The sequence below is a fragment of the Lampetra fluviatilis genome, chromosome 65, assembly GCF_964198595.1.
Source record: "Lampetra fluviatilis chromosome 65, kcLamFluv1.1, whole genome shotgun sequence".
NCBI lineage: Eukaryota > Metazoa > Chordata > Hyperoartia > Petromyzontiformes > Petromyzontidae > Lampetra > Lampetra fluviatilis.
The window spans coordinates 7002391-7030255 of record NC_136339.1 but is presented as its reverse complement, the minus strand read 5'-3'; the positions used below and the strand labels follow the sequence as shown (position 1 = coordinate 7030255).

The window sequence follows — 27865 nt, the reverse complement described above, 5'->3', positions numbered from 1 at the left end:
ACTTGGAAAGAAGCACTCGAACACTTGGTGTTAAGCAATTTTAATTCTAAACGAACATATGACACTCTATTATTCAAAGGCAAAAGTATATGTCAATAGATTCATCGGCATGATTATGCAATTAACGAAAATAAATGACGAAAACATTTCTTATTCATGTAACTCGACGGCAGCAACTGCTTTGCACGATCAGTTGATATTGAACGCACCACCTTGAAATGGCAACCCTTTTTGAAACACAAAGATAACTTTTTGAAAGTCTTATTCGTGCGCGTGTTGTGTGTGCGTTGTCCCCTTTGTAAGATTAATTAGAAAAACTTTTTTTTATAGCCGAGAGTTGTGTCGGAGCTTGTGGGGTGGGGGAGGGGATATACAAACAGCAGCCAGAGAGGTTCTCGCTGGCTTGGGCATGGCCGCAGCGAGCCCATCCTGCTTTCTCGCTCCACTGCTAGATTGAGCGGCGTTGGCACGATGTTCCTTGAAGAAACTTGCTTGCTTGGCGCTTGATGGTTCCGGGGGCTTGGTGCTGCTCGTGCACTCTCTCTCCGCTGCTAGATTGAGTGGCGTCGGCACAACGCTTGCCGTCGTGGTGCACGATGATTCCGTTGTCGGATAGCACGCAGCTCCTCCACCGCTGGATGACGAGTCGGCACGACGTTCGCCGTCGTGGTGCGCGATTATTCCGTCGTCGCTGCTGGACGTCTTGTCTGTTCTCACTGGGTGTTGGTCGGTGTGTGTGTGTATCAAACACACGGCGCATTCGACGGCGCTCTCTCTCTTGGTGGCAGCTCCAGTCTTCTCCACTGCTGGATGATTGTTGAGTCGGCACGATGCTCGCCTTCGGCGGTGCCCAACAGCGCTTGCAGCTCATCCGCAGGTCGTCAGTGCTGACACTCTTTCTCCCTTGGCGTGCAGCTACCAGCTTCACGCGGGTACTCACTGATGCCTCTCCCGCCCTCACTTCAGGGGTTTCGTTGGTTCAGGCTCTCTCACGAGAATGATAGCTGGAATTTCGCAAGCTTCACTCGCACTTAACCACACCTCGCCACTTCGTTCTGCGAGAAGCGATACCGGCCATCGGTATCAGACTTCTGCGACTCCAACGACCCCTCCTCGTTCCATCTCTCCTCGAGGCACGACGCGCCCCAACTCCCCTTGCGAGCCCTGTCGCAACGCTGCGTCGCAAGCCGAGTCCCGAGACTGAGCGCGACTCAAATCAGACTGCTCACAGACTTCTGCGCGTTTTTGCTTAAACTCAAAAACGTGAACACCCTCTCCTCTCTTGCGAGAGAGACAACCAACCGAAAAAAAAACCAGACACCCTCCCGACCCCTCCTCGCGACCCTTTCTAACCCCCTAAGTATTTATGGTGCCATCTGTTTGTGCTGGACCGTTGGAGACAAAGGTGGCTGAGGTGATTTTTGCAATACATTTATGTGGTCCTGTGTGTTACATTTATTCTTGATATTTCTTATGAGTTCCCTCGGTCTTAGTATATTGTGGTTATTATTCGGTCTATGTTTAATGAATATTCGTAATGATCCTTGTTACATCATTATTTTGAGGGCTTTGCCAAGTTTGGTTATGCGTTTGTCTCCAGGGATTGGTGTTTTATTCTGAGTTATATTTTAATGTCCTGAGGTTAAGTGTAACTAAGTTTCCACTTAAGCTTTCTGGAATTCGTATTCTTTAGTTGTTGGTAAGGTCATGTAGATAGAAACATACAATACAAAATAATATATATGCGGTGAATACAAGTAAAATAAGGGAATTACTAATAAAAAGCCCCTATTGTAGGCTGCAGTCTTATACTGTTGGTTGATTTTTTTTTGTTAAGTTTCTACTTTTCGTTAAGGAAAACGTTAAAGAAAACGCGAGTTGCAACAGTTGTTTTTCTCTGCTCTGGACGTCTTGGGAAGGTTAGGCCATCGACCTTTTGTCCATCTGGATGTCTCTGACCTCTTTGTGCTCTGAAGTCTTACTGTTTAATGGCCCTCCCCGTTTCACAGATTCCTGGTGTGCTTGTGAGGAGTAGGGGCTGTTTTCATTATTTAATTAAAATATATAGATATAAAAAAAAAATTTGGCCTAATTATTCTTAATATTAATTTTTGGAAAACGGCATAGATACAACAATCCGCCCTTTTAAAAATTATCAGTGTCGATTTGGCGACTGGCGAATTTTTAAACAAAGTAAATGCCCCTTTTTTCCCGTTATGAACCCATCACCCGCCCTCGTGTTTCGGTAAATTTTTTTTCCAACGCGCGCGTCGTATCACAATCTTAGCATGGTTACATTTTAAATAAGCAAAGAAAAGAAAACAAAATGTTAAACATCGATGCCACATGTTACATCGGTTCTTATCCATCATAACTACGACGAATATTAATTTTTTTTGTTAAATCCTGGGAAACGCTAGATAGCGGTTTCGAACGAATTTATGCGTTATTTTCCTCCTGTTACCTCCTTGCCATATTTTTACCCAGTTATCATCTGGTGGCCAGCAGGTGGAAGCACAGAAATATATTCTTGAATGTATCCAGTGGAAGGTTTGAGTGTCACCCACCGCTATGCATTGTGGGTTTTCTCCAGTTTCCTCACACAGGAAGCCAAACTCTCATTATTGGAATTCGCCATACACCGCAATGTGGCAGTGCCACCCTGAAAACGAGTTTTGCGACTCAGTGGGTCTCCCCAAGAGAAAAAGCATCGTTATTATTTCAAAGTGCATAGAACACAAACTCTGGTTCTTTCGGCAATGTCACGTGACTTTACCGAAAGAACCAAAGAGTATGGATTCCTGCAGTCACGAAAGCTTCAAGTCAAGATTGCATATAACACATTAAGGCAATATGGCGCATTATGCATTACATGATTAGGGTTCTCAGATTGTCAATCTACCGTTGGATGCAGGCCTCCTCACGCCGTTCTGGCCATGGTGATTGTTTGAACATACGTCCCCACGCCAGGCAGTGTGGGTTGGTAAAAGCCCACATTTGTTTATCCTCCCCCCACTGGAAATTGGACACAAACCTCACCCTGATCCTACACCAACATCGCACATCAACAACACAGTCAAATTCACACCTGGCTCGCTTGCTCGCTCGCTCTGTCCATTGGCACTGTCCCTCAAGGGAAACCGGAGTGACAAATCACATTTAAGGTTAAGCTTGAAAAATATTGTTGTTTTCTTCACAGAAAAATTACATCATTCAAAAAAAAGGTTATTATGTACAAAGCTGCTCAGCACACATCGTGAACATTTACAGGCACATACACACAAACCCCTCGCGTCTGTCTAACACACATTTATTGCTGTACACTTCACAAAAACATAGATGGCATCGAGACCAAAACCCTATGTCGCCTAGACACGAACACATTCCCTTTAGACTCCGTCATTAACCATCGTTAGCTCCACACGATGATACGTTAGATAAGCGAGACAGAAACATTCTTGTTTTAGTTTCCAGTCGCAGTCCACGGTGGCCCGACGCTCACACGCAGAGCCCACGGCGCGAGAAGTCACCACGACTCCCGGTCACGCGGGGCTCCGCCGCACCTTCTCCACGGCGACCGCGGCACGGCCGAAGAGACCGGGCCCCAGGACACGACGACGACGAGCGATGTTAAAAGCGGCCGAACAGCCCGGCGATTGCGCCATTCACTGCGCAGAGAGGGAGAGAGCGGCGCTCGCAGCCAGGACCAGAGCCAGGCCCGCGACGGCCAGGCCCGCGACGGCCCGGGCCGGAGACTGGGGTCCGCTTGAACTGGGGTCCTCCTGGGCGTAGCTGTCACCTGCTTACGCACGCACGCACGAGATCGCACCCGGCCGGTGACCCCACGCGCCTTGCCCGGCCACGTTGGTCCTAGACGCTGTCACCCCGTGCACGCGCGATGGGCGGCCTGTATCTAGCACGGGAAGGGGGGGGGGGGTCGGATGGGTGCGCGTCACACGGCACGTGCGCGGACGCACGTGCACCTGACTGGGACGCTCGCTCGCTTACTGACCTTGAATGGGAGTGGGGTAACTGGGAGAATGACTTCCTATGAGTGGAAGGGAGGGTGGCAGGGGAGGGAGGGCAGAGACAGGAGAACGTGAGAGATGCACACGCCGCAAGCCCCGCACTGCTACGTCCGTGCCCTCACCGCTGTTGCGTCTGGCACTGCAGCGGTATTATTTATTTATTATTCTTATTATTATTCACCGGGATATCCCTCGGGATGGGCACGTTTTTATTGCCGAGGTGGCGGCCTTGGCAACCCACCACCGTGCGGCTCTCGATGTCGACCGTTCTACCACTTTACTTAAATATATATTCTTATATTTGTTATCAATATATTTTATTATTTTCGAGCACAGGCCCAACACATCAATAAGCCAGTACCAAACAGCACCATCATCAATAATAGATAAGAGTTGACACATTGCTTGACTTGAGCCAAGTTGTAGGAGTAGTAAGAGAATCAATGGCAAACAACTGAAGAGTGACGCAGCGCGTGGGGAAAGCAGAAACAGAAGTGAGGTGACCTGCAGTGTGCTGAGTGAACCCTGTGGTAAGTGAACCCTGTGGTGGGTGAACCCTGTGGTGAGTGAACATTGTGGTGAGTGAGTGTTGTGACCTGCAGTGTGGTGAGTGAACACTGGTGAGTGAACATTGTGGTGAGTGAACACTGTGGTGAGTGAACACTGTAGTGAGTGAACATTATGGTGAGTGGACCTTGTGGTGAGTGAACACTGGTGAGTGAACCCTGTGGTAAGTGAACACTGTGGTGAGTGAACCCTGTGGTGAGTGAGTGTTGTGACCTGCAGTGCGGTGAGTGAACACTGTGGCAAGTGAAGACTGTGGTGAGTGTGGTGAGTGAACACAGTCTGGATGAGACGAAACCATCTGGTAGACCAAGTCCTCATCGATATAAAGTGATAACATGCTACACAAGCCAGATGATTGTGAAACACGTTCCACGTAACAGAGAGAGCGCTGACAAATGCCACACATTCAGCTTGTGAGCTGGTGGTCTGGACAAGGCTGAGGAGCTTGTCCATGCAGTGAGGTAGTCACATGACACGCAAGGCAAGATGGATGCGAGTTGTGCCTCTGCTGGCTGCGAGCAGCATGCGTCAAGTCGCTCGGCGGTTGTGAGGAGCGTTCTCAGTGAGCACACGGAGAGAGCTCCTTTGCTGCTGTTGTGCGGTTCTCATCCGGCAGGTCAACCCTTGTTAACGCCGCAGTCTGGTTTGGCCGTCAACGCGACGCGCCGTCTGCTTCGTTTACTGCATCGTTAATTAAGCCACGAGGCCATTCATCGCAGCCCTCGAGCGTGCACCGGCATCACGGTGCAAATTTGTCGAGATTGGAAAGTAACAACGCTAATTACTGCAATCGTCACAGCATTTGCGATTGCTATACACGAAGCAATCGTCTTGCTCCACTTTAAAAGCTTTGCAGGACAAAACTGAAAAAGTTGAGGTTTTTCTAGCTAAGAAAGCATCATAATAATGATGATAATCGTGAAAGCATCATAGGGAGTGCACGCACGTGTGGCCAGCAGACTGACGGTGCTGAGCCCCAGGGGATTGTTGGCCTGGCAGGTGTAGTTGCCATAGTGGAGCTCGGTGACGTTGTGGAAGGAGAGAGTGGATCGGCGGCCCTCCGTGCGGATGCTCACCCCGCTAACGCCATCTTGCAGCCTGCACGAGACTCACAGGGCCAGGCGGCTGGTTACTCCACTCGCTCCCATGACAACCACTCGCTCCCATGACAACCACTCGCTCCCATGACAACCACTCGCTCCCATGACAACCACTCGCCTGCTATGTCCCCTTCCTGACTCCTGCATTGCTGCTGCTGAGATGGTACACGTGGTCACAATGTGGTGCAGAGAAAGGGGCTGGGAGTGGAGATGGGGCTGGGAGTGGAGTCGAGGCTGGGAGTGGAGATGGGGCTGGGAGTGCAGATGGGGCTGGGAGTGGAGATGGGGCTGGGAGTGGAGTCGGCTGTGAGTGGAGTCGGGGCTGGGAGTGGAGATGGGGCTGGGAGTGGAGTCGGGGCTGGGAGTGGAGTCGGGGCTGGGAGTGGAGTCGGGGCTGGGAGTGGAGTCGGGGCTGGGAGTGGAGATGGGGCTGGGAGGGAGGATGGGGCTGGGAGTGGAGTCGGGGCTGGGAGTGGAGTCGGGGCTGGGAGTGGAGATGGGGCTGGGAGGGAGGATGGGGCTGGGAGTGGAGTCGAGGCTGGGAGTGGAGATGGGGCTGGGAGTGCAGATGGGGCTGGGAGTGGAGATAGGGCTGGGAGTGGACTCGGCTGTGAGTGGAGTCGGGGCTGGGAGTGGAGATGGGGCTGGGAGTGGAGATGGGGCTGGGAGTGGAGTCGGGGCTGGGAGTGGAGTCGGGGCTGGGAGTGGAGTCGGGGCTGGGAGTGGAGATGGGGCTGGGAGGGAGGATGGGGCTGGGAGTGGAGTCGGGGCTGGGAGTGGAGTCGGGGCTGGGAGTGGAGATGGGGCTGGGAGTGGAGTCAGGGCTAGGAGTGGAGATGGGGCTGGGCGGGGGGTTTCATCACCTCTTGTTCTCCTTGAACCACAGAAACGATGGCAGGGGCACGGCAGCGGCCTCACATCGCAGAGAACCCAAGCGGCCCACCAACATGCCATTGCTGCGCACCTCCAGTCCCGACGGGGGATCTGTAAAGACAACGATCCCTGTGTAGCCTCAACAGATTGTTGGGGCAAGTGCAGTTCGCAAGTGATCACCTGAGTGGATGAATGAGTGAATAGGTTCCAGAGGCGGCCACTCACAGTTGACGGTGACGCGCACTTTGCGCGTGTCTGTGGACGCGATGTCGTTGGTGGCGCTGCACTGGTATTCGCCGGCCTGGTCGCGCGAGATGCCCTCGATCTCCAGGAACTCGCCCTCATACTCGTCATCCTTGGCTGCAGGAGGCGACACGGACGCACTCTCTATAGCCGGGCGGTGGTGGTGGTGGTGGCTACGCTGCACATGGCCTGTAATCCAGCACTGTGGAGGTGGTGAGCGTTGGGGGATCACTGCACATATGTTGTGAAACTGCCTGGTTCACCAGGAGAAGGCAGCACGGCAAGTTGACTAATCGGCACCTGTTTCCATCTGTATGGGGATATCGTGTAGCCCTCTCATATGCTTGGGTTTTCTCTGGGTGCTCCAGTTTACTCTCACGTGCATAATAAAGACAACTCAAACAGCTTAAAATGAAAACCCAATGCAGCTGCACTCACTTGAAAATGAGTCCTACGACTCAGTGTGGCTTTCCTCGATATTTCAATAAATTATAATAATGTATTATTATACACTCACTCCACACTCACGATACACACTACAAGAGGTCCCCGATATACGTCGCCATAATATACGTCGTTTTGCACTCACGTTGCCGACTTTGAGGAAGCGAACGTTACATTGCTCCACACCTGCACCGTTATGTCGTTACGGCGACAAGGCGCTTTCGAGTCAGTTCAGCTTCGTATATAAACACTGCTGTGAGTCGTATTTCGTGCATGACCCGCCATCTCAGCACCTATCCCCAGCATCCTGTCTCTCTCACGGTGTACATTGCGAGTGCTCATTGTAATCGGCCTAATCCTCTCCAAACACCTTCTCCAATTAAGCCAATCAAGGGCCACTCATCCACTCAAGGTAAGATTGTAGCAATTATAGTTCAAGGTAAAATATATATTTTTTTAATGTTGTTTAAAATCCTGGGGTTTTTTTATACTAAAAATAGTTTTTCTGTTTGTGGCATTGCTTAAAAATGTCACGAAAACTTTTATTTAAAAAAAGGAAACATTTTAAAGTGCACAGGGCTGCTTCGAAATGCTCATAAAGTGGTTTTCAATTAAGCATTTGGTAAGAAGATCATAATGAGCCAGGCTATGCGTCAACTGTGTTAGCCGACTCTCTGTGCTGCATTGCCTATTTCTCTCTCTAAAGTTCACCAGGCTCTCATAGGGCCAGCCATTCGATCTTCTTTCCCTCGGTCGCTTCGGGGTGGATTCATTGACATGCTAATTTCCTCATTATACATAATTTCATTTTAATTAGCAATTTTCTGGTCCTTAACTCCAACATATATCAGCGACCCCCGTATCATAACACACTACAACACCACACTCACTATATACGGCACGCTACGACAACACACTACGACACCACAAGCACTAAACACACACAACAACAACAACACGCACTACACAACAACAACACGCACTGCACACACAACACACTCACTCAACATTACACACTCACTCTGGTAATACACCACACACACGACACACACTACACAACAACAACACGCACTGCACACACAACACACTCACTCAACATTACACACTCACTCTGGTAATACACCACACATACAAGACACACACTACACAACAACAACATGCACTACACACACACCACGCTAACTCAACATTACACACTCACTCTGGTAATACACCACACACACGACACACACTACACAACAACAACAACACGCACTACACACACTACACACACTACACACAACACGGCCATCGTGGTGACACACCCTCACGGGACACGGGACACAGCATGGTGCCCGCTCAGTCGCTCACCGGCGGGAGATAGGTGCCTCCAGGTGATGCTGGGCTCAGGCTGCCCCATTCCCCAGCACGAGATGGTCACGTTGGCACCTTCGTTCACCGTCACGTCCCCCGAGATGTTCGTGATCCTGGGCGGCACTGCAGCAGAGTCGTAGAGAGTGGGCGCGGCACGATGGCACGTTTACCCCCCCACCCGGATAAGGGATTCAGAATGTGCAATGCCAGGGCTGAGCCTAGGTCATGCTGGAGTAGGAGGCTGCTTGGAGTGCCAGGTGGCATTGGGTTGGGGCCAGCCGTGAGGTGGCCAACATGTGGAAGCACATCAATGGATTCTTGAATCTATCCACGCGGATATTTGAGTGTCACCTCTTCCCGTGCATTGTGGATTTCCTCCAGGGTCTCCAGTTTCCTCCCACAAGAAGCCAAACTCTGATTATTGGAATTCGCCATACACCCCAATGTGGCAGTGCCATTCTGAAAAGAGTATTCGATTCAGGAAAAACGTCTCTGCCACAGTTATGGCCTCCTATCTGTATGATTGCAAAAGGTGGAGTCCTTTAAAGGAACATATGCACCATTTTGAAAGATTCAGGCTGGCCTACCCACGATCCATCCTGGGTTTAACCAGACTGGATCGTGTGAGGAGCTCACAAATCCTTGAAAAATCTGGACACGATCCCTTCAACAGTGCGCTCCTCCAGCAGGCAAGGCTGCATTAGCTGGGTCATGTAGCCCGCATGCCCAGCCACAGCATTACCAAGCAGCTTCTGTATGACCGGATAGAGGGGACTAAACGGGCATGGCTCGGCCTGGAGAAGAGATGGAGTGATGCGGTACAGGAGGATGTGGAGCTGATTGGACTTGTCGATGACCGGTACCAGCGGTGTCGAGATCGGCCTCTGTGGAGAAGGCTCGTGAAGGATGCTACTGGGCAGTTGGAGGCAGTCGCCCTCCAGCAACAACGGAGGGCGCAGCAATAATGCTCACGAGTGAATCGCCAGACACTAAAACGCATTAAGTTGGCACAGTGGAAAGCACAGTTTGTGTACAGGATTCAATAATCTCAGTCAACCCATAGCACCTGGGTCTGTCCCGTGACCTGACAGCAGGCTTTCCACACTTCATATAGTCTCAAAGTGCACCTAGCCTGGCACAAGAGGCATGGTGACATCACCACCACTTAGCGGTGAATGACAGTTGTCGTTGTGTATGTGTAAAAGTGTGTAGGTGCGAGTGTAAATGTGTGCGAGTGTGTACGAGTTGGGGCGTGTGCGAGCCTGGGCCACGGAGCCGAGGTTGAGCCGCACAATTGCGTGACGAATGCAGCTGTGAATCCCAAGCGACGCTGATGAATGGAGCGGGATGGAGAGGGCAGTCCCTCTACCCTCTCTCTCTCTCCCACCTCTCCCCCCTCTCTTCCTGGGGCACAGCAAGAAGGACCCCTGCCCTTGGCGCCACGATGTGTCATCAGAGAGCACAAGGACGGTGCTGCTAACGGGGCAAATCCCGGCTCTGCGCCCTACATATACATCATCATCAAGATGTCATCACGGACAAAGCCTTTGATGTCACCTTCACCACACCTCACTACCAACGCTCTCTACCCTCCCGAAAGATTCAGCAGCTGCTGCACAAGAGAAACACACCAACCTTCAAGATCTCCCCTGACAGTCTCCCACCACCATCTGCTCTTTACTCACAGAGACACCCATAGACTCGCACAGAGATCCACAGACTCACAGAGTACAGTTAAGCCTGTTAAGTCAGGTGAGATCTAAGGAGACCCATAGATCTGCCCTCACAGTATCCAACCATCTGGCCGTAGGTCTTCCCCAGTCTCTGTCTCAGCAATCGGCCCTCCCCATGCTGCCTAACCTCACATCTGTAATAAACGACTGGACCACGATGTCTGGCTCAGTGTCCTTTATTATTCGGTTCGTGCTGTACACCCACACGGCTGTCTTTACTCTGTAGCTTCTCCACGGTGCTGACTCCAATGTCGGCCCGATCCACAACAGCAGCTCCGCTGCTGTTTCTCTCACACAGCCCCCCTTGGCTGTACTCGCTGCTGCTCTTCTCCCTCCGCAGCTCTCACAGCTTCTTGCTCTCTCTCTCTCTCTCCGCAGCTCCTCCTGGCAGCCACACCGCTGCCTCTAACACGCAGCCCTCCTGGCTGTCTCCTCCCCAGCTGCACACCACTCCGCAGCTTCCTCTTATCTTCGGGGTTGGCTCCCGATGGCCGTCGGCGCCCCCCCCTCTCCACACTTGCCCGCGTGGCCTCACTCTTTTTCCGCTCACACCCCGACTGACTTCCCCTTCCGGTTTACCCGCTTAAGGCCCCCGAACCTTCCCCCCACGTCACATGACTCCACCCCCCGTGACGTCACCTCCGGAAGGTCGCTTACGCCCGCATTACACCACCCTCCCCCGTAGAAAAATCCCAGCCGACCTCGGCTGACCAATAGCAAATCGTAATGCGGCGAACCGAGCTTCCCCCCCTAAAGGACACTAAGCATATAATGTAACAGCAAGAACAACAACAACGCAATTCACATCAACGAACGTACAAAAGCATGCAATAAATACAACTGTAAGAAAAAAATAACAAGACAGCAACAATCAACGAAACGTAAGCGATTTGGAACGTGTGCGGGTCGCCGGCCCGTCCCGGACGGTCGGCGGCCCACTCGCAGAACGGGAACGCGATGAAAGTCGAGGAATGACAGGGGGTAATCCCCCTGTCGCAGCTGGAAGTCCACCGACGTCCCGTGTCCCTAAAGAGTTAGTCTTGGGCTTGTCCTGTGACCGTGCCCGCAGCTGGGTCGGAAGAGCTGCAGGGCTCGAAGGTCCCGCAGACCTGGCAGGCGTCCTCCGAGCAGGGCCCCTCGTCCCCCGCAATGTCACGGCCGGCCTGTCTGGAACAGGTACGACAGGCGCTCTAGCGAGATCAATGGACGCAGGCAGGGGAGAGTCAGCAGCAACAGACCCCGGCAAGGCAACATTGGGGGATGACGCATCATGTAAGGGAGCAACATATGGTTTCAAGCGCGACGTATGCACAACCCAGCGACGAGACCCAATCTGGACGCGTGCTGACTGTGGGTTGGGAACCGCAATAAGGCGTACGGGACCATGCCAGGGTTTGTGCAATTTCGGCGAGGTCCCCGGACGTACCTGTGGACAATGAAGCCAGGCTAGGTCCCCAACCTTCCAAGGGCACTCCCCCTCAGACCGTCGCGCATATCGCTCGTTCCGGGCCTGGGCTTTGGCCGTAGCCACGCGGGCATTCTCCCGCGCCTCCGTGACTCGGCGAACCGTGTCCTGAATGTATTCAGGAAGTGGTTTACGAGGTCCCTTCACCCCAGTTCCCAATTGCACATCCACCGGCGGCACGTTTTCCCGACCATACATAAGGTAAAACGGCGAATATCCTGTAGCCGCATGAGGCGTCATCCTGTACGCCGAAAGCACCCCGGGGATGTGCAGATCCCAATCTGATTGTTGTTCACTCACGGTATGGCAAAGCATGGCAGACAATGTCCTGTTCAGCCGTTCAACCATACCATCCGTCTGCGGATGATATGGGGATGTCCGTACCTTCTTAGTCCCAAGGCCCGCGCACACTTCCGCCAATAATTTAGAAGAGAAATTCCTGCCCTGGTCCGTGAGGAGTCTCTCAGGCGCCCCCTTATCCATAATATACCCAAACAAAAAGGCGTCGGTAATGGCCGCGGCCGACTGATCGGGCAACGGCCAGGCCATCGGCCAACGGGAGAGGTACTCAACCCCTACCAGCAAATATTTATTACCCCTCGCCGATGGTGGAAAAGGTCCCAATATGTCCAGCGCCACCAATTCATTGACTCGAGACACCTGAATCGACTGGAGAGGCGGCACGTAAGGATGTTTCGGCGGCTTACGTTGTGCACACGCAGGGCACGCGCGCACGTGCCCTACGACATCTGTCGCCATGCCGTGCCAAAAATAATGACGTTGCAACGTCAACAAGGTCTTCTGCACCCCTAAATGTAAGAGAGTGTCACAATGGAGGGTTCTAATCAACTCGAACCGCAAGGACGTTGGTACCACCAGGCGCCAACGTTCCTGGAACCCCTCCCGCCACATAAGCAGACCATCTCGGAGAGCGGTTTGCGGCCCCACAGCCGTACTCGGACTCCCATTGTCCTTAGCAGACCGCTTCCGCAAGGACACCAATGACTCATCCATCATCTGTTCCCGGATCCAGACAGACCGCGGCAGATTCAAAACCCCGTCAGCCGGTCCCGGTTCCATCGGAGTGTCCGACTTCTCGACGGCCAACGTGAGCGGCTGAGGGGGGTTTGGAATCGGCGAACACCTATGCGTCCCCGACTCACATTTACAAGGGGCGCGCCGCGGTAATCTGGAAAGTGCGTCCGCGTTCGCATGGCGCACTCCCTTCCGATGTTGAATTTGGAAGGAAAATTCCTGTAGCGTGTCCAACCAACGTGCCAACTGTCCGGATGGCTGGTCAATTTTAAGGGCATATTGCAAGGCCGCATGATCCGTACGCACAATAAAAGAACGACCATAAAGGTATGGTCGAAATTGCCGTAGGAAAAAAACAACCGCCAATAGTTCTCTGCGAGTGACACAGTAGCGGGTTTCCGCAGGAGACAAGACTCGGCTACCATACGCCACGACACGCTCTACACCCCCTTTAGACTGTGATAACACCGCCCCAATACCTGTGTCACTCGCGTCCGTATCAAGAATGAATGGGTGATCGAAATCGGGATAATCCAATGTTGGGGCCGTGGCCAATAGATCACGCAGACTCCAAAAGGCCGCCTCCTCCGGCTGTCCCCAAACAAACTTCCGTCCTTTACCCGTAAGGAGATGCAAAGGCCTCGCAATCGTCGCAAAACCCGGCACGAATCTTCGGTAATACGAGGCAAATCCCAAAAACCGCCGAACATCCCCCACGGTGGCCGGAGTCGGCCAATCCCGGACGCACGCCGTCTTTTCCGGATCCGTGGACACTCCCTCAGCGCTCACAATGTGCCCCAAATAGCGGACGGACCGTTGCAGTAGGTGACATTTCTTTGGTTTGAATTTCAATTTGGCAGAACGCATCCTCGTGAACACTGTCTCCAGCCGCGTCAAATGTTCATCAAATGTGCGGCTGAAGACAATGATATCGTCCAAATATATAAGACATGTCTCCCACTGCAACCCCGTCAAAACGAGCTCCATCAATCTTTGAAATGTAGCAGGGGCCGCATTCAATCCCATCGGGAGACAGTTGAATTGAAATAACCCCTGCGGCGTACGGAATGCGGTTTTCTCCCGTGAGGACTCGTCAAGGGGAAGCTGCCAAAATCCCGAAGAGAGGTCCAGTGTGGAAAAGAACTTAGCCCCCGACAATGCGTCGAGGGAGTCATCCATACGCGGCAGGGGGTACGCATCTGCCACCGATATCTTATTCAATTTGCGGAAATCAACACAAAATCGCAATTTGCCATCCTTCTTCTTAACCAAGACGACTGGAGCGCCCCATGGGCTGTTAGATGGCGATATAATGTCCGCAGCCAACATGTCTTCCACTGCCCCCCGTACGTGTTCTCGCTCCGCAGGACTCATCCGATGCGAATTTAATCGAATAGGGGCAGCATCGCCCGTCTCAATGTGATGGTAAAGTAAGGAAGTGCGGCCCAAATCCAAATCATCGGAGCTGAACACATCGGAATATGTCAACAACAATTTACGCAGCGCACCACGTTGCTCCATGGACAGGGAAGAATTTTCGTCACACAAATGAGCAACCCAACGATCATCCGAACTCCTTGGCTCGGAAACCCCAGCAACAACTCCCCGGCTATGTGGACAATCATGAGTCGCAAACGCCGTAGTGGCATGTGCCACAACCGTACCGGCCGGGACACGGACGTTTTCTCCCCCCGCATTAAGCACCTGTAAAAACGGTAATTGATCCGGCCGGACGATGGTCTGTGCCCCCACTAACGCCAACCCGGTTGTTATCGTGGCGGACGGTGACAACAAGACCCCTACTGCTCCTAGCCGATCAGGCAGGGGCTTCCGATACCGCAAGGGTATAAGCATCTGTGTACCAGGTGGGATGTCCACAGATGCGACGGACAGCGCCTGCACTTGTACGGCCGAAGCAGGTCGCCCCCAGGGCGACGGCAGAAACGAGATTTGACGGCCCCCCGGCAGTTCAATACAATTCTCATTGATTTTGATCAAAATGGGCATCTTAGCCAAAAAATCGGTGCCTAACAAACAAGGAACCGCCAAAGATCTCGATATCAACACAACACCCGAGGCCGACACATCCCCAATAGATATCTTAGCATCCACCTGACCCACGATACCCATGCTACCCCCGTTCGCAGCGACGCACGACCCATAAACCGGACGCACAGCCCCCGACGGAATGCCCAACAGATGGAAAATGACATCCGATATAATAGTCGCAGACGCCCCCGAGTCAACCAAAATGCGCACGTCCACACCTTGTATGGACCCCGGTACAGTGGACGAACCCGTAGCGGCCGCGACAACTCTCCGTGCCAATTTGCGCCACTGCGTAACTGAATGAAAAGGCCCCGTCGATGGCCTTTCTTTAACAACAACAATAGGATCGCGCAACACAGGTGGTGGGTGAGGTGGAAAGCCTTGCCGAGTGTCTGGTGCGTGCCGACATGCCTGTTTCGGAGGATCTTTAGCCGACTTGACCGGTGCCGAGGCCTCCTGCTGCGGCGGAGCCGGGAAGCGGGCCCAGCAGTCTCTGGCGTAGTGGCCCCTACGCCCGCAGCGGAAACATTCGGCCTCGTTGCGCCGAAGCGCAGGCCTCGCCTCCTGACGGCCCCGTTCTGGTAGCACCGCGCGCGGTCTCGGCCCGCCGCGTCCCGTCCATGGAGCGGAGGCGGCCGTCAGTTGTTGAGGGCCCCGGTCATCCGGAACATAGACGGCCTGCGCAGGGTTCCACCCCAGCGCCTCCCCTTCTTTGACGGGCCCCCCCGTCCACGCCGTCACTTGTTTCCAGCGACGGAGGTTGAATTGCGCATCGAGACACTTAGCAGCCATCCGGGAAGTTAGCTTCTCATGCCCACACACAGGCATGGGTATCCCTAGATCCCGAGACAGCTCCAACATTTTCCCTAATATGAGAGGCTCAAGCAGGTCCTGTGGCGTCTCAGGATAAGCTGCCATGGCCAGCTCCAGCACCGCACCCCTGAACGCCACGGGCGACTCCTCTGGTGCTCGTTGTCGTTGAGCGAATCGCCGATGCGCATCATCTGGTGGCTCATAAGCATCGGCCATTTCTTGAAAAACACCACGTAAAGTTGCCTTCTTATCGGTCGCTATGGAACGGAAGAATCGGACAGATTCGTCGTCCAGGAGAGTCGGCAACACCTCCAAAGCCTCCGCATCGGTCCATCTTGCTGTGCGTACCGCCGCCAAGAAGCGGCAGGCGAACGCGCTCCAGTCCCCACCGACGGAAAATTCTTTAACCGTTGTAAGGTGGCGACTCCGACTCCTCTTCCCGCCGTCTTCCAATGGTGGTGGTTGTGATGGCAAATTCAAAATGGCGTCGGCCCGCGGCGTGGCCAAGATGGCGGTTTGGCGCCACGGAGCGCGCAAAATGGCGGCCTCATGCCGCGTGGGCAATGGCGGCGGCAGGACAGGCAACGTGGCGGGCCGCGGAGCACCACTTGCATCCTCCATCGTCCCTGGCGCGACGAGATGGCATAGATGCGCCAGGACGTCCTTAAGTGCCTCCAGTTGTACCGCCATCGCTTGCCATCGTTGATCCGCGTCTGATGATGTCGACGGACCCGCCACCGCGCCAACATCCTCCACTCCCGTTCCCGTGGTCGCCTCAGCCGGGCTCTCCTCCACCACCCCAACAGGATCCGTGGTTGGGGGGAGTTCGTCGTCGTCGGACGAAGAAGCCGATGCAGGCGCCGGATTAACTTTCTTCCTCACTTGTTTCGACATGCCGTTGCACTTCCGACACCAGTGTAATAAACGACTGGACCACGATGTCTGGCTCAGTGTCCTTTATTATTCGGTTCGTGCTGTACACCCACACGGCTGTCTTTACTCTGTAGCTTCTCCACGGTGCTGACTCCAATGTCGGCCCGATCCACAACAGCAGCTCCGCTGCTGTTTCTCTCACACAGCCCCCCTTGGCTGTACTCGCTGCTGCTCTTCTCCCTCCGCAGCTCTCACAGCTTCTTGCTCTCTCTCTCTCTCTCCGCAGCTCCTCCTGGCAGCCACACCGCTGCCTCTAACACGCAGCCCTCCTGGCTGTCTCCTCCCCAGCTGCACACCACTCCGCAGCTTCCTCTTATCTTCGGGGTTGGCTCCCGATGGCCGTCGGCGCCCCCCCCTCTCCACACTTGCCCGCGTGGCCTCACTCTTTTCCGCTCACACCCCGACTGACTTCCCATTCCGGTTTACCCGCTTAAGGCCCCCGAACCTTCCCCCCACGTCACATGACTCCACCCCCCGTGACGTCACCTCCGGAAGGTCGCTTACGCCCGCATTACACATCCACAACACTCAGCTGCCGATTGCTTTTCACAACCTCCAATTCCCGTGCCCCACCCTCCCCCATCCTGCACGCGCACGCTCCTCCAGCGTGCGCACGCAGCGAGCGGGGTGAGTCTGTAGGCGGGGGAGCTCACCCTGCACGATGAGGTGGTAGTGAGTGGTATGGGGGCCGCTGCTGGGCGTCTGCACGGAGCAGGTGTAGGTCCCCTCGTCACGGGGGGTCAACTGGGCGACCCTCAGGCTGTACTCGCCCCCGCCAGCGACCCCCACCAGCGTGACACGCGGATCGCTCGACCACTTGTCAGAGCCGGCAAACACGATGATAGAGCGGTTGAGCCACGCGGCGCGGCCCACGTGGCCCTCCAGGTAGCACCTGCGTGACGACACGGAGACACCGTGACACACACACAGAGACACCGTGTCACACACAGAGACACAGTGTACACACAAAGACATCGTGCACACACAGAGACATCGTGCACACACAGAGACACCGTGTACACACAGAGACACAGTGTACACACAAAGAGACACCGTGACACACGGTGATGTACACACGATGATGTACACGCAGTGTACACACAGAGACACAGTGTACACACACAGAGACACCGTGACACACGGTGATGTACACGCAGTGTACACACAGAGACACAGTGTACACACGGTGATGTACACACAGTGTCACACAGAGACACTGTACACACGGTGATGTACACGCAATGTCACACAGAGATATAGGTAGCACCTGTGTGATGTGGTTATTGTAGTTATGGTTGTAATGTGGTTATGATGCAGTTGTGGCTTTGGTTGTGGTTGTTTTAGTTGTGGTTATATTGTGGCTGCCATGGTTGTGGTCACGTGGTTGGGGAGCGGGAATGTAGCGTGGTGCTGGCCACCCACCCCCTTGGTGTGCCGTGTTCGCTAACACCACTTGCTCTAACAGTCTGTTAAGGCTACACGGGGGATCTTTGTGGGAATATTACTCCAAGTCTGTGTATTACCCTACACCAGGGGTCGGCAACCTACGGCTCCGGAGCCGCATGCGGCTCTTTACGGACTGCTTCTTGACGATATGTACGTATGTACAGTATGTACTCAGATGCATTGCGGCTCTTGAAATACTGAATTTTGTACCGAATTGGAAAGAAATGGCTCTTCTTGTTATTTTGGTTGCCGACCCCTGCCCTACACTGAACCCTCTCTCCTCGTCACAGATGCTTAGATGATCACGTATTTCTACCACTGCCTGCCCATTTGCGTTGGATGTAGCTGGTTTCAATCAGTGCCCCCCCCCCCCCCTCTTTATAAAAATGCGGACTACCAGGGCATCCTTCCAATCCTGTGGACCCATTCTCAGCCTGCATACAAATGCCACCATCCATCAGCAGTTCGCCTGAGTGATCTCTCGCTCTGGATCGACTTTCGCGTTTCCTCAACAGATGGTACGCCATCTATACATACTGTACATTAGCGTGAGTACATCAGCAGGCGTACAGGAGGAGGAACAGGCACGCACGGAGACATGGACTCCTCCCACCTCAGAATCGCCGTCTCCCCGAGTCTCAGCGTCACGTTGTTGCCAGTCCGCGTTGCCCCCTCCGCAGGACGCGACGCAAACCCTGCGAGGAGAATAAACAGCAGGGGGCAGCCCCCCAACAAAGTTGTCTATCCCGCCCCTCCACTCCCCCCATGCTGCCCCCCCCCCTCCACCAGAGTTGTCTACCCCGCCCCTCCACCCCCCATGCTGCCCCCCCCCAGAGTTGTCTACCCCGCCCCTCCACCCCCCATGCTGCCCCCCCCCCAGAGTTGTCTACCCCGCCCCTCCACCCCCCATGCTGCCCCCCCCCCCACCAGAGTTGTCTACCCCGCCCCTCCACCCCCCATGCTGCCCCCCCCCCACCAGAGTTGTCTACCCCGCCCCTCCACCCCCCATGCTGCCCCCCCCCCACCAGAGTTGTCTACCCCGCCCCTCCACTCCCCACATGCTGCCCCCCCACCAGAGTTGTCTACCCCCCCCCAGAGTTGTCTACCCCGCCCCTCCACCCCCCATGCTGCCCCCCCCCCCACCAGAGTTGTCTACCCCGCCCCTCCACCCCCCATGCTGCCCCCCCCCCCACCAGAGTTGTCTACCCCGCCCCTCCACTTTCCCATGCAGCCCCCCCCACCAGAGTTGTCTACCCCGCCCCTCCACTCCCCACATGCTGCCTCCCCCCCCCCACCAGAGTTGTCTACCCCGCCCCTCCACCCCCCATGCTGCCCCCCCCCAGAGTTGTCTACCCCGCCCCTCCACTCCCCACATGCTGCCCCCCCCCCCCCCAGAGTTGTCTACCCCGCCCCTCCACTCCCCACATGCTGCCCCCCCCCCCCCCCCAGAGTTGTCTACCCCGCCCCTCCACCCCCCATGCTGCCCCCCCCCAGAGTTGTCTACCCCGCCCCTCCACCCCCCATGCTGCCCCCCCCCAGAGTTGTCTACCCCGCCCCTCCACCCCCCATGCTGCCCCCCCCCCCCCCCAGAGTTGTCTACCCCGCCCCTCCACCCCCCATGCTGCCCCCCACCAGAGTTGTCTACCTCGCCCCTCCACTCCCCACATGCTGCCTCCCCCCCCCCACCAGAGTTGTCTACCCCGCCCCTCCACCCCCCATGCTGCCCCCCCCCCCACCAGAGTTGTCTACCCCGCCCCTCCACCCCCCATGCAGCCCCCCCCCCAGAGTTGTCTACCCCGCCCCTCCACTCCCCACATGCTGCCCCCCCCCCCCACCAGAGTTGTCTATCTCGCCCCTCCACTCCATTGGGTGCACGACCGTCACCACCAACGGTACGCGGCACAACACCACGGCAACTACAATTCACAGCCTGCGCGGGTTCTTTTCCAGTTAACTCCCAATGGATTCATCATTGACGTGTGGGTCAGATCGTCTCAGTGAAATGACTGCCGTAAACCCTCCTTCACCCAGCACAGCCAATTAACAAGTCTGTCACGTGAACAAGTGCCAACTACTGCTTCAGCACCACAATGTATTGGAGAGCAACGTCACAACAATTGATAATTGGTTACGAGGTTTCACTCAAAGTTGTTGTTTTTTTCTCTCAGCAATGGAATCCATGGCCAAGCATCCTAATGTAGTAGGCCCCCCTCCTGACACACAGTTCTCAGGCTCAGTGAGAATTTCCTGGGTAAAAGAAGAGCGTTGTTATGATTTTTACACTGCCACCATTTCCCCATGGGAGATAGGATTTGGCGGCATTCCACATTCAGGAATGTCACAGCACCGCATCGTCTGTCTTTAAGAAAACCAGCCTCAGTTAAAGGAGGCGAGACCCATTCACATCCACAGCGCGACTCGGCTCTGTGGATAGCACGCACACTGTACACATACAGAACACACACAGTACACGCACAGCCCATACAATACACACAGTACACACACAGCACACATACAATACACACAGTACACACACAGCACACATACAATACACAGCCTACATAGTACACACGTACACACAGTACACACACAGCACACGTACAAAACACACAGCCCACACAGTACACACACAGCACACGTACAATACACACAGTACACACAGCACACATACAATACAAACAATATACAGAATACACACAACAGAACAACGTATTCAACATACACCCAACACACACACACATATCACTGTGCAGAACACAGCACACATCACAATGCACTTCACTGCACACACACACACAATGCACTCAATGCAGCACACACACACACACCATGCATTCACTGCTGCACACACACACATCACTGTGCAGAACACAGCACACACACACACATCACTGTGCAGAACACAGCACACACACACATCACAATGCACTCACTGCTGCACCCACACACACACGACTCCTCTGTCTGTGTTCGCCCACACACCCTCGGCCTCCTCTCCCACTCGACCTGACCCCCCACGATGTCACCATGGCAACCCCTGCACCCTCTCCCCTCCTCCCCCCACCCCACCCCGCCCGCCTCCCTCCCCCCTAGCCCCGCCCGCCGATCCCCGTCGTGAATCCGCAGCCACCCGGCGAGTGAGCGCTGCGTGGGGAGCGGTGGCGCAGTGGTTGGCGCTGCGCTACGAACCCGGCCCCTCCCGCTCACGGCCAACATCGGTGACGTGTCAATTCCCATCCGGTTATGGGCACCCTCTGGGTAGACTCAACCTTAAAACAGAACCTATTTTGCAGCGTATTAATAAACATCAGCACTGGTGAGACAAAGGTGGCCGGGTGTAGTTCAGGGCACATCAACCGCTCTTACGCCGTGATGACCGTAATAGGTGCTCGCTAACAGCACTCGCCCCAACCGCACACTTCGGCTTCGCAGGCGCCGTTGTTGTGCGCTGTGTCGTCAGGCTCACCACCGGGGGACCTCGTCTTGTGTTGAAGATTCGCGCCCCACCCCCGCCTGATTAACGGCCCCAATTAGCGCGCTCGTAATGGGCCGTGATTAATTAGCGCCCGCGTCCCGCAGCCGCGGAGTTGCACGGGGAGTCTCCTCCACGCTCCCCTCTCCAATCAACACCAATTAAGCTCCAATTAATTCATTACGCCGTGCCCGTATGCTCTGCATTAACAAACGCGCATGTGATTACTTCCACCTCATATCTCGGTCTGCACACAACAAACAGTTGCCGCCGTATCACTCTTCTATCGCCATGGCCATGGCCAGAATCTGTGTTGAGACTGGAGGAATCGGACGAGTTCTGACGCTCTTCGAGATTCACAGTTGTTTAGTGCGAGTCTCTCTCCTTGAGTCCTCTCGTTGACTCGGTCAATTTCAGACATCGTCACCGAATCCACGACACCGAAGGTTACTACAACAGCGCACTCAAGCGCCCACTCACTCACTCGACCACTCATCACACTGTGTGGTCTCATCGACACTCTTCAACCACCACACGAGAGGTCACAACAACTCTACAAATCTCAGATTCACCCAACCCCACCCAGTGAACCACTCACCCGCTCACCGCAGTGCAGGTCACCTCACTTCTACTTCTTCTCTCGCACTGCTCCACACTGGAAACATTCCCTCCTCCTCCCATCATCATCACCGTCTCCTTTTCCCAACCTCATTCAAAAACAACTTCGCTCAATTCACAAACCGCGTTACACTCTTGTCGAGTACCAAGTCGAGAGGGCCGCTTGTGTTTTGCCACTCGGCGATTTGGGTCCGCGCTAAGCCACTTCGTTGACATGTATATAGAGGTTAGTAATCTTTGCGAGTAACGATGTCATCGATTAATATAATATCAAATTCTAACCTTGGAATCGCGCATTTTAAGTTTGATACGCAAATGAGCTGCCACTGTTAACATTAAACAAATAAAACTGTGCCGACTCAGCACACATCGGAACACAAACGAGGCGATTAAAAATAAGACGAAATAATCAAATATTGACTTGAATCGTGACCTCCAATCGTGACGAATCGATCAGTGGGGGGTGAGGAGGTTGGAAGAGCGGGAAGATGATGCGGCCAATGAGTGTCGCTGATGAATACTCGAGCTGCCAAGGGTCGCCCATGGCAACCGAGTTAATGACGCACAGCTCCACCGCCGCCTCAACCCACCCACATCTCGCACCACCTCTCACTTCACCTCACCCCCCACTCACCTCTTAACCTTCCACCCCTCCCCTCACCTCACGTTCACCATTTTCTCTCCCTCATTTCTCCCCGCTCCCCACTCTCCCGTTCCGATCCCGAGCCCTTCCCTCGGGGGACGCACATTTACATTTAGTACCTGGTGCGGTGTTTCCATACCTGGGCAGTGCACAATGCCTATGGCCAGTTCCGGTTTGGCTGCAAAGGTCTCACTTTGAATTCGCCAATGGGTATTGTCCTTTGATTAGCTGCATATTGCTGTGGAAATGTACTGGCCTATCACGCCATACAAAACTCCGCGTCTTCTCAACCACCATTGTCCTCCCATATATCTATGGTTGCAAAACATGGACCCCTTCAGAGGAACATCTGCATTGTTTTGAAACAGACTGGCCTGCCTACGATCCATTCTAGGTTTAATATTTTGACTGTGTGTTGAGCTCACAGACCTTTGTAAGATTTGAACGCAGTCCAGATTTCGCAGCGGCTTTTGGCTAACCATTCAATGATCCCTCAATCACTCAATTCAGTGCACAGAAATTCACAAGCCACTCAATACAGAGACGTACATTCACTAGTCACCCAATGCAATGATCGCCTATAGGATCGTGACCACAGTCATGACAGCAGAGCACCTATATGACGTATTGTTTTAATTCAGCACCCCCGCTGCATGGAGAGCTCCTTCAGAAATACACGATCTGCAGATGGCCTTCTTCAGAAGATAGCGCCCCCCTCACTGGACGGCCACTGCAGTTAGAAAGACCCTTCAGAGAAACATATTTTAAAAATAATTGATTCTTGAATAGAATCGGGGGTGTGGCGAGGAGAGGGCAAGGGTTGATAAGTCGCACTCCCACTGCCCCCTCTCCCCAAAAAAATGAATACCCTATTTTACACCCCCCCAACCTCATCACCACGAGGGAGACAAAGGCGACCGAGCATAGTCCTGGCTGCCCACCCTCTCGTGTACTGTGCCGGCCTTCATAGGTGCTTACCAATATCACTTACCACAACAGTTGGTTAAGGCTATACGGGGCATATTTTTGTCTTTGTGGTTCCTGTGGGGAGTGTGTGTGCGATTTGTGAAAGATCTGTACAGTCACATTCGTCAACTTCTCCGGTAGGCGAGGTTGCGTTGGTTGGGTTATGTAGCCTGCATGCCCAGCCACCGCATAACCAAGCAGCTTTTGTTTGGCCGGACAGAGGGGGCTTAAATGGGTGCAGCACGGGCAAGAGAAGAGTTGGAGATGATGAGGTAGAGGAGAATGTGCAACTGAATGGAATTGCCGATAACCGGTACCAGCGGTGTCAAGATCGGCCTCTATGGAGGAGGCTCATGAAGGACGCTATTGGGCAGTTGGGAGGCAATCGCCCTCCAGCAACAACGGAGGGTGGAGGAGCGTTGCTCACAACAACAAGCGGAGCGCCGGGCGGATAAAACAAAGTTTGTGCAGTGGGGAGCGCAAACGGTGCATCGACCGGTCATTTCAGTGAGTCAACCCTTGGCACCTGGGCGTCCCACGACCTCCTGCCAGTGAGCCTTCGACACTTCACGCAATTGCCTTAAAGTACACCTAGTTTGGCACAATGTGGTGACGCCTCTTGTGCAGGCATTGAACTGCCCATATAGGACCCACCACCGCAATCTCTACATTGGGTCAAACTTAACATCTCTTAAGGATCGATGGCTGGTGCATCAGATCTGATTTATTTTATTAAAAATCAGCAGACTACCTGCTGGATCTCCTCACGGTGTCGAAGAACAAATGTGACCTAAGGTCTTCGCTCATTTACAGCTTCACATTCCCTATTGCCGTACAAATTCTGGAGGAAGGGTCTTTGCTATTGCTGCCCCCAGGGTCTGGAATGCTAAACTGCAACTTGGATCACTACCTGTGGGATCTTCACTCAAAACTGCTCTGGAGGAGTTGTACACCCCTAGCTGCCACTGCTATTCAGTGGCCTGTAATCAAATGTATCGCTCCGGATGACCGCTGCAAAGTATGATCTTGAGTTTTGATTAATGTGTGCTTATCTTTAAAGGTGCATTGAAAACTTTTGATACTCCTACTGATACTCCTGCTGTTATGGAGTGACTCATGCTGCCAGCTATGGCTGCAAAGTTTGGTCGTACATGTTTTGTATATCGTTTATTGTTAAATTTGAATCACAGTTCCTATGATCACTGTTACATTGTTTTTATCGCTTTATTTTGGTGATTTCGAAAACGTTTTGGTTTAGCCATATTTGTTTGTTGTAGTACAGAGTTAGACTGATAACTTTAATCTAAATTGTCTTGTGGTTGTTATTGTTTTGACTTGCATCCCACTGGGATTTTTGCACACAGCATTCATATACGGTGCTTTTTCTGGAAGATTTTGCTGTTTTTTTCCTTGATTTTTCTGTTGCGTGTAGCCACTTTAAGATGTTTCTTGTTCATGTTTTTGTTTGTTGCGGTTGCACCCGAGTCAAGAGCCGCATGGCTCACAGGGCTATCCCTAATAAATGGACTGAAATGAACTTACCTGAGGTATGACGTGTACACATGTGGTGTACGTTATGTATGATATAGTTTGTTTGTGATGTTTATTTATTTTTTATTTATTCGTGAGGCTTTTTGAGCTATGTAGCTCTTTTTCAGAAGCGACTTGGCTATAAATGATAGCTCAATAAAGTGGCGTATCGTGTGGAAATGCATTGCAGCCATGTTTCTAAATGTGGGTGGGAAACCCGGAGGACCCAGCAGAATATCCAAGCGGACACGGCGAGAACATGTAAATTACAAATATACAGCCGCATATATGCACACACGGTGTGTGCGTATGTGTATGTGTGGTGCAACGTGTGGGTTTGATGTATGTTTGATTTATTGGTACACGCATGTGTTACCTTTGTAATGTCTTCATAGATGTGTGTGTGTGTGATGTATTTATACTCGCATTTGATGCATACGTTTGCGTGTGATGTATGTATGATCAAGAGGACCATCCATGTACCTCACCTGGGCATCAATCAGCTTCCCATTGCGTCTGTAGAGAAATTCCTTTGGTACAGACATAAGAAAGTGTCTATAACGACTTGGCAAAAATGGATGTTAAATAGTGTAGGAGCCAGCAGACATCCCTGTCGCACCCAAAAGTGAACAGGGGACGGTTACAAATCTCAGCTACGCAGCTATACCTGGACCTGTAGGTCCTGCTGAAATTCCCGACACCTCTGCTGTAGCAGATGGACAGAGAATATGGCATCAATGAAGGACCGTCCTGGCCTGAAACCACATTGGGGCTCTGCCAGCCTCTTCTCGGCGTGCCTGGCTAGCAATGTTCAACAATCCTTGCTAGCGTCTTTTCCTGTCTAACATTGAGGAGAGAGATGTCCCGGTAGTTGTTGCAATCGGTGCGGTCTCCCTTCCAAGAAGGTGAAGCCACCAGGCCATCGTCGCAATCCTGCGGAACTCGTCCCGTGGACCAGGCAGTTGTAAGGACATCACATAGGGCAGCGTGCATGTCATGCAGACACTCACAGGGGGTGGGTGTCTCGATGATCTACAGTATTTGACTTGCAGCAGCCCCAACGGGGTCAACACCAACTTGCCCCATGATGTGGTCTGGACCAAGGGGTTTCCCACCCCCAAGACCGCACAGAAATGTTAAACAAATCTGTAGGCCTGTTCCTGGGGTCGGTTTGACATTCGTACCCGGGTCAGCGACCCATCCAAGACTCTTTCTCCGCTCGGCAAATCAACATCCAGCCGATCTCCCACCATAGCTATGGTGACGAGTCACATGCCTCATCCAGTCTGCCGCAACCATGAAATATTCCACGAGGAATGCATCCCCCTATGTGTAACGGATAACCCATGTTATTAATTGAAAAACACAATCAATAGGGTCATTTCATTATCAATATGATAAATCTGATAGGAAATAGGGTCATCTGGTTTAAGCAAGCCTAACTGCGGACGAGACATTGAATGTCATTGTACTGTATTAAACTAATGCTGTTTAAACATTCACGCGCAGACGTCGGCGTGTCAGATGATGCGGAGAGACGCAGGAAGGGGTATCGTTGAGTATTTACTTTGATACGTAGCGAGGCTCTCTGATCGTCAGTGAGGTTATCAGATAATTAAATTGGGTAACCTCTTCTTCAATGCGATGTCATTGAAGCGAAATTAGCTCATCTTCACAACAAGATCCCATCATCGTCACTCTCAACATCATCACCGTGGCAAGACACCACACCCGCGCATGTGGCTCAGCGGTTTCGGTGAGCGACGTCCAGTCAGAAGGTTGCGAGTTCAAATTCTGGTTGTGGGTGAATGAGTCGATCGCGCCCATCTCCCAGCCTCTGCCGCTGTGCCATAAAAATACGGAATGTCCGCCACTGGCTCTGCAGGGCTGCAAGCAGATGAGCAACTCCTGAATGCTCGTTTGAGCAGGAAACCTATTTGACCCTCATCACGAACAATTGTCATCAGGAGCATCATCATCTGGTGTCGAGTGCTGCTCAAGTATATCCGATAGGAGAGATCGGTGGAATCTGTGGAAACGGTGGATTAGGAGGGAACATCAGAGCGAAGGGGGTGGAGGAGGGAATAGGAAGATGGAGGAAAGCACGGGGTGTAGGAGGGGCGAAGATGGATTCGTAGACCGACTCACCCGTCGCGCACACGAGAATCAAGGAGAAACTGGGCAGCAGCAGCAGCAGAAGCAGCGGATTCATGGCCGAGTAGAGAGAGGCTCCTCCTGGGCAGGAGTGTGTCTACAGCCTGACTGTGCCACTCTGCGTGACAGCCTGCGTGCTACAGCCTGACTGTGCCACTCTGCGTGACGAGCTACGCGCTGTAGTCCGTGTGCAGCATTCTCGACCGTAGCAATAATGGACGCCGCTTTCAGTTTGCACACCCTCGGGTCCGCGACTCCCTCTTCCCTCCTCTTCCCTCCCTCTCTCCTCCCCTCCCCTCTCTCTCCTCCCCTCTCTCCCCTTCCCCCACCTCCTCGCTTCATGCTCTCCCTGCTCTTTCAGTGGCCCCAGCCTCCCCCTCCCCATTCCTCCACCCTCCTC

The 27865-nt window shown here is 53.3% G+C and overlaps 1 protein-coding gene across 4 annotated transcripts; it reads right to left on the bottom strand.

Moving 5' to 3' along the window:
• Positions 1-28: 28 nt before the first annotated feature.
• Positions 29-27865, bottom strand: LOC144951989 (limbic system-associated membrane protein-like). Of its 4 annotated transcripts, none has more exons than XM_078882365.1 (9): positions 27706-27865; positions 18696-18777; positions 17290-17528; positions 8606-8731; positions 6794-6928; positions 6559-6679; positions 5542-5693; positions 4013-4048; positions 29-3799 (listed from the first exon to the last, which is right to left on the bottom strand). In XM_078882365.1, exons 1-9 carry the CDS (start codon positions 27848-27850, stop codon positions 3666-3668), a joined length of 1170 nt encoding a protein of 389 aa, XP_078738491.1. In that variant the 5' UTR covers positions 27851-27865; the 3' UTR covers positions 29-3665. The 4 variants fall into 4 exon arrangements, with proteins under 4 accessions (XP_078738491.1, XP_078738493.1, XP_078738492.1 ...); XM_078882367.1 differs by having other exon boundaries at positions 27460-27739; XM_078882366.1 differs by lacking the exon at positions 4013-4048.